Source organism: Polistes dominula, unplaced genomic scaffold (genome assembly GCF_049000335.1).
Source record: "Polistes dominula isolate Pdom_NZ unplaced genomic scaffold, Pdom_raw_medaka contig_323, whole genome shotgun sequence".
Lineage (NCBI taxonomy): Eukaryota > Metazoa > Arthropoda > Insecta > Hymenoptera > Vespidae > Polistes > Polistes dominula.
The window spans coordinates 1829-8932 of NW_028301093.1; the positions used below are offsets into that span (position 1 = coordinate 1829).

Below are 7104 nucleotides of genomic sequence, written 5' to 3' on the forward strand. Positions count from 1 at the left end.
AAAAGACGGGAGGAACTAGACAAGAGGGAATCAGAAATCGAAGCCTAAAGGCGGGAACTAGCGCAAAGAGAGCGCAGATTAGAGATTGGAGGAGGAGAGAATCAAAGATCATATGATGAATATTCGGGCGACTTCCGAGGATTGGAGAGGACGCTTACTCCGGTGGATTCATTTATCACGGTATCCCGGACGCCCGGTGTCTCTCGAGGCGGGGTCGCCTCGCCCAGTTCCCGCGCGAAGACGTTTGATAACGCCCAGCGACGATATGGATAAGTATAATTTGGAAATGAATCGCCTTAGGCGAGAGAACGAGTTATTAAGGAGTACATTGGCCTCCTAGCGACCGCCAACCCCAAAACCGCGGAGCGGTTGCCCGTCGATTAAAATTCGCGAAATTACAGAAGGGGTTCCGAAGTTTGATGGTCACAATATTTCCATAAATCAGTTCGCGAGAGCATGTAAAAGGGCTCTTGATTCGTTGCCCGAAAACTATTCTGACGAATTAGAAAACTCGTTAACCAGATCGTTGATTTCGAAGTTAAGTGGGCATGCTTACGTCGTTATTGAACATATAAAAGTAACTCGAGTGGAACAGTTAATTGAACGTTTAAAAGACGCGTTCTTACCGTCGTACGGCGCAAATTACAATCGCGGACAATTGGCAACCGAATTTAAGAAACCAGGAGAACATGTCCTTGATTATTTTAGTAGAATCCGTGATTTAACGCAGTCGATCATTGACGAAGAATCGAAGCAGTTAGGTAGATTAGAACGCTCCGTAGAACGAAAAATAGAGGAGGAGGGTTTAGACGCCTTTATAAGAGGCCTTTCTCCTGAGTATCGCACATCATTGCGTTTTGAAAAAAATCACGATTTTAGCTCAGCGTTGGTTTCTCTTTTAAAAATCGATAAACAGATACAGGCTGATGCGGCTAGGAACAAGTTGTCGGTCGCTAAAGACAGTAACCCAAGAGTAAGGGTGATTAGACAGGTTGTGGTATGCAACTTTTGTGGAAGGCGCGGACATAGTGAAAACTGTTGTTGGAAAAAGAACAGTAAAGGGAAAAATCGCAGCGGACCGAGTGGGAGTAGAAGTAACTCTCCCCGGAATAGTAAGGGTTCATTTCGGAAACGATGTAATTATTGCAAAAATTTTGGTCATTTTAAAGCTGACTGTAGGAAATTGAAATACATCGAAAATAAACGCATGGCGGGAAACGGGGAGGGGAAGCCGGTAACGGACGCGCGTCGGGTCCCCCCTCCGGGTCCGCGTCCACCAAGTCCGACGGCAAAAGCAGGACCGTCGACATCAGGAAAATAATGTATGAACCAACGGTCTCCGCTCCGCTTGTCACGTGTACCTCAAAACAGCTGACGGGTACCGTGACGTTGTTAATTGACACTGGCGCACAAGTTAATTTGATTAAGATTAATAAATTACAAATGGACATTAAAATAAATAAGTCTGAAATTTTACATTTAGTAGGAATTTCCCCCGGTGGTCATTTGACCCTTGGATCTACTAATATCTGCATGTTCGGGGAGTATGTAAAATTTCATTTGATTAGGAATGATTTTCCTGTCGAGACGGACGGTATTTTGGGAAATGAATTCTTGATGTCAAGGTCAGTTCTAGTTGACTATGAGAATAGATGCCTCAGATTTCGGAAACAAGTAATCTCATTTATAGAAGAGGAGAGAATTAATATTCCGTCTCGTACGTCAAAAATTTGCTGTATTCATATTAATAATGTCGAAACTACAGAGGGATATATCCCTCGTTTGAATCTTCAGCCCGGAGTTTTTGCAGGAGATGCTTTAGTTAGAAACGTAAACGGAAAAGCGTACATTAATACGACTTTTGAATCCGTTGATTTGACAATTCCTAAAGTAGAATTATTTGATTATAGTATTGGTACTCTTCCGAATTCAGCATCCAATACCTCTGATCCATCCGGTTTCCTACGCAATTTTCATACAATATTTGCCTCCAACTCCGCTGATACAATTCCAAAATCAGATGTTTCGAATTCCGAGTCACCTTCCACACCCTCCAGGGTTGAATCCGTGAAATCCCTCTTATGCCTTGATCATCTGAATACGGAAGAGGCAAAATCTGTTTCAAAAATTAATTGAGTTAAACGCCGATATCTTCCATTTGCCAGGTGAACCATTGGGGAGCACCAATGTTTTGGAACATAAAATAACAACAGCTGATAACGTTCCCGTGCATACTAAACAATATAGATTTCCCCCGGTTCACAAGGAAAAAATTAGGAAACAGACTTCAGAAATGTTAGTTGACGGGATAATTAAACCGTCCATCTCTCCATATAATTCTCCTATATGGATTGTTCCTGAAAGGCGGATTCAAAAAAGGTAATAAACAATGGCGCATGGTGATCGATTACCGGAATCTTAATGAAAAAACAGTTGGTGATGCATATTCTTTTGCCCAATATCACCGAAATTTGGGATCAACTCGGCGCGGCTAAATATTTTTCTACTTTCGATTTGAAATCCGGATTTCACCAAATTAGAATGCATCCGGATGACCGCGAAAGGACAGCGTTCTCGACCCCGTATGGTCATTTCGAATTTTGTAGAATGCCTTTTGGCTTGAAAAACGCACCAGCAACCTTTCAACGGTTGATGGATTATATCTTGACCGGTTTACAAGGCGAGGAAATGTTTGTTTACTTGGACGATGTCGTTCTTTATGCAAGTCCACCATATACAGTAACTGAGTACGTGTCCAAGATTTTTCTAAGAGTTCTCTAGTTTTGTAATAATTTTCTAAGTCCATTTATAAGTCCATCTTATATAATCATTTGGTACGTGTCAAAAATGTGTCTTAAGTTTTGTTCTAGTACTCCAAGTGTACTTATAAAGTCCACCTTATATAATTATTGAGTACGTTTCTTAAATTTGTCTAATGTTCGTTTAGTTTTGATTTTAAGTATTATTATATTAATCTACTACTGCGTATATCTAAATCGCGTGTTCGTGAGTTGAACGGCATTTGCCTGGTGTGATCTGACTCGATTATCGACGATTTATGAATATTAACTTGGTATTTTAACTTAGGTTGATTTACAGTTAATTTATTTAAATTTTGTTACTAAGTTCTCTCTCTCTCTTGTTTAATAGAACTTAGTCATTGACTTTAAAAATTTTATTCTTAGGTATTATTGTTATCATAAATCTTTGCAAGCCTAAGTCCTTTATTTATTACCAAATTAATATTCCGTTTACATTGCTCATTAATAATTGTGTGTGTGTGCAACAGGGTGTTTATTGTGTAACAATTTCAATCTAAATTTAAATTTTAAAATATACTATATTGTTATTCTACATTGTGATTGTGATTTAACACCGGCACCCTTCCTTCAAACGCCAATTTCAGTCGGTATATTTGGATTGCATCTCCTATTGGCCAGCACCGGAAACCAGGTAAGAATTAAAGATGTGGTTAACATCCAGGGTTGAGTTTTCTTTGACATATTGACGTCCGACGCTCCGGTATCCGCGAGTAAAGCCTATCCCGGGTAAAGTACTGGATAAGCAGGCTGACCCAAAAACAGGCATTGACTTTCTTTCTCTTATCCGAGTAAACGACTGCAAGGTCGTGACCGGTTGAGAAATCTCTAAATTTGTTCTTACTCTTCAAGTAAGAACTGGTGACAGCGGCCACTCGTGAAATCTCTTATCGAGACGTAACAGTCAGTTCTTCAAGCCAAAGGCATTCTACAAAATTCGAAATGACCATACGGGGTCGAGAACGCTGTCTTTTCGCCGTCATCCGGATGCATTCTAATTTGGTGAAATCCGGATTTCAAATCGAAAGTAGAAAAATATTTAGCCGCGCCGAGTTGATCCCAAATTTCGGTGATGTTGGGCAAAGGATATGCATCACCTACTGTTTTTTCATTAAGATTCCGGTAATCGATCACCATCCGCCATTGTTTATTACCCTTTAAATCCGCCTTTTTAGGAACAATTCATATAGGAGAATTATATGGAGAGATGGACGGTTTAATTATCCCGTCAACTAACATTTCTGAAGTCTGTTTCCTAATTTTTTCCTTGTGAACCGGGGGAAATCTATATTGTTTAATATGCACGGGAACGTTATCAGCTGTTGTTATTTTATGTTCCAAAACATTGGTGCTCCCCAATAGTTCACCTGGCAAATGGAAGATATCGGCGTTTAACTCAATTAATTTTGAAACAGATTTTGCCTCTTCCGTATTCAGATGATCAAGGCGTAAGAGGGATTTCACGGATTAAACCCTAGAGGTATATGGAGGTATGGTGATATAAGGTCACCAGGAAGGTGACTCGAAATTCAAAACATCTGATTTTGGAATTGGGTCAGCAGAGTTGGAGTTGTTACGTCTCAATAAGAGATTTCACGAGTGGCCACTGTCACCAGTTCTTACTTGAAGTGTAAGAACGAATTTAGAGATTTCTCAACCGGTCACGACCTTGCAGTCGTTTACTCGGATAAGAGAAAGAAAGTCAATGCCTGTTTTTGGGTCAGCCTGCTTATCCAGTACTTTATCCGGGATAGGCTTTACTCGCGGATACCGGAGCGTCGGACGTCAATATGTCAAAGAAAACTCAACCCTGGATGTTAACCAAATCTTTAATTCTTACCCGGTTTCCGGTGCTGGCCAATGGGAGATGCAATCCAAATATGCCGACTGAAATTGGCGTTTGAAGGAAGGGTGCAGTTGTTAAATCACAATCACAATGTAGAATAACAATATAGTATATTTTAAAATTTAAATTTAGATTTAAATTGTTACATAATAAATACCCTGTTGCACACACACACAATTATTAATGAGCAATGTAAACGGAATATTAATTTGGTAATAAATAAAGGACTTAGGCTTGCAAAGATTTATGATAACAATAATAACTAAGAATAAAATGTTCAAAGTCAATGACTAAGTTCTATTAAACAAGAGAGAGAGAACTTAGTAACAAAATTTAAATAAACTGATTGTAAATCAACCTAAGTTTTAATACCAAGTTAATATTCATAAATCGTCGATAATCAAATCAGATCACACACAATATTTAATAAACACAAGATTTAGACATACGCAGTAGTAGATTATTATAATAATACTTAAAATCAAAACCAAACGAACATTAGACAAATTTAAGAAACGTACTCAATAATTATATAAGGTGGACTTTATAAGTACACTTGGAGTACTAGAACAAAACTTAAGACAAATTTTTGACACTTACTAAATGATCATATAAGGTGGACTTATAAATGGACTTAGAAAATTAGTACAAAACTAGACTACTCTTAGAAAAATCTTAGACACGTACTCAATTACTGTATATGGTGGACTGACTTCATGGATGAACGCAGCATCACAAGAAGCGTCCGTTTCGGAGGAGTGGGAGTACCTCCCACTTACGCAAAAATGCTTCCTCTACTACTGACTTCCACACCGTGAGACCCAAGTCAAGGAGAAGAATTCGCTGACAAAAATATTAGTTACTATCAAGCGCGAATTCTTCGGAGAGAAATAGGTATTACTTACATTGGAATTTTATCAAGCGCGAATTCTTCGAAGAGAAATAGGTATTACTTACATTGGAATTTTATCAAGCGCGAATTCTTCGAAGAGAAATAAGTATTACTTACATTGGAATTTTATCAAGCGCGAATTCTCCGAAGAAAGATAAGTGTCAGTTACATTGGAATGTTATCAAGCGCGAGCTCCTGGGACTGCGCCGTCAGCAAAAATGCACGTGCAGACAGAATATGAGTAACGAATATAATATAATAAAGTATGAATATTTTATGCACATTGAAATAATAATTTAAAAGCAATCATTCCAATATAACGTCGACCGATAAGTCAGTACTGGAAGAACGCAATGTCGGTATTACCGACATTTACTTATCGAATAAACTAGTTACCAACCGACACTGTCGGTAATGCAGATTCCTCTATGAACGACAAGGGATTCTTAATACTCTATTTTATCCATTCTACAAAATACAATTTATCGATGGTCGCTCATAAGAAATACTGAATTATCTTTAAAAAGAATAGTAACAATAAGGAAAAGAAAGTGTAATTACCAAATATTTAGGTATATAGCGTGAAAACAAGGTACATTAGCGCGAACGAAAATTATCTATTATGATTGATCCCATAACTAATGTACATACAAAGTATCGAATTTATATACTAGAACAACAGTAGGAGATATATGTATATATAGAAAAAGAAAAATTTATCTCGCAGGGTTTACATATTACTTATAGAACTATTTTCACGCAAAATTATACGAACTAAAGTTTAACAAATTACTTTTACGCGAAAATTAAACAGACTAATAATATTCAAATACGACAGAGTTTACCAAATTTAAAACTTTTGGGTGTTGTGCACGAAATTCGAATTTAGACGTCACTGGACGTGACACCTCCCCCTTAAGAAGAAGAACCATGGGATTTACAACCGTGGTTTTCGCAACGAACGAAATTTCTGAGTGATTTCGTCATCCATATGAAATTGAACCCGCTTACCAGGTGTATTTTCTGTCTGGCAGCCTCTCGAATCCAAGGTAGGTTGGGTGGCCCCGGAGTCACCGCTTGAAGGTTCTGGTGTCTCCGTGCGCACCGACTGACGTTCAATACCATTGTCCGAATTTTGAGTGGGCCGAGCGTCCTTCCCGCGCCCCAAATGGAGGAGTAAGCTCGTGATTGAGCCCCAAACTGCATCCAACATATGTAAACTCCAACCATAAACTGTGTGCAGGGCGTACCCTCGAAGAACAGAGTCTATGATCAATTTCACTACTCTAAAAATAAGCACAATTCCAAGAATAGCAGAACTGACCGTTTCGAATTTCAATAGACCGTTCCAAAGCTTAGAGGTCACACTTTCTGCTAATTCACTAACACCTTTTTCACCCACAAAATGCACAAGATTTAACGTGTCAACTTTCACTTTGTGTATAGCTGCTCCTCTCGCGATAGTGTTCAAAATAGACGGTTGCTCAACAGGGAACATTACATGGTCCCGGAGATCGTCCAAATCCGCCTGTCATCATGACCGAGTC

At 38.8% G+C, this 7104-nt stretch overlaps 1 protein-coding gene across 1 annotated transcript; it reads left to right on the plus strand.

The window, feature by feature from the left end:
* The first annotated feature begins 265 nt into the window (after positions 1 to 265).
* Positions 266 to 4271, plus strand: LOC149031279 (uncharacterized). The gene is made up of 4 exons (XM_089176389.1): positions 266 to 323; positions 402 to 761; positions 1766 to 1890; positions 4257 to 4271. Exons 1-4 carry the CDS (start codon positions 266 to 268, stop codon positions 4269 to 4271), a joined length of 558 nt encoding a protein of 185 aa, XP_089032515.1.
* Positions 4272 to 7104: the final 2833 nt, after the last annotated feature.

Excerpts from the sequence above, each read along its gene's own strand:
- LOC149031279 (XM_089176389.1), top strand. The coding sequence starts at position 266 with ATGGATAAGTATAATTTGGAAATGAATCGCCTTAGGCGAGAGAACGAG. Across the intron at positions 324-401 it reads AGAGAACGAGTTATTAAGGA|AAGGGGTTCCGAAGTTTGAT; the intron begins GTACATTGGCCT and ends GCGAAATTACAG. Across the intron at positions 762-1,765 it reads CGAAGAATCGAAGCAGTTAG|AGGGATATATCCCTCGTTTG; the intron begins GTAGATTAGAAC and ends TCGAAACTACAG.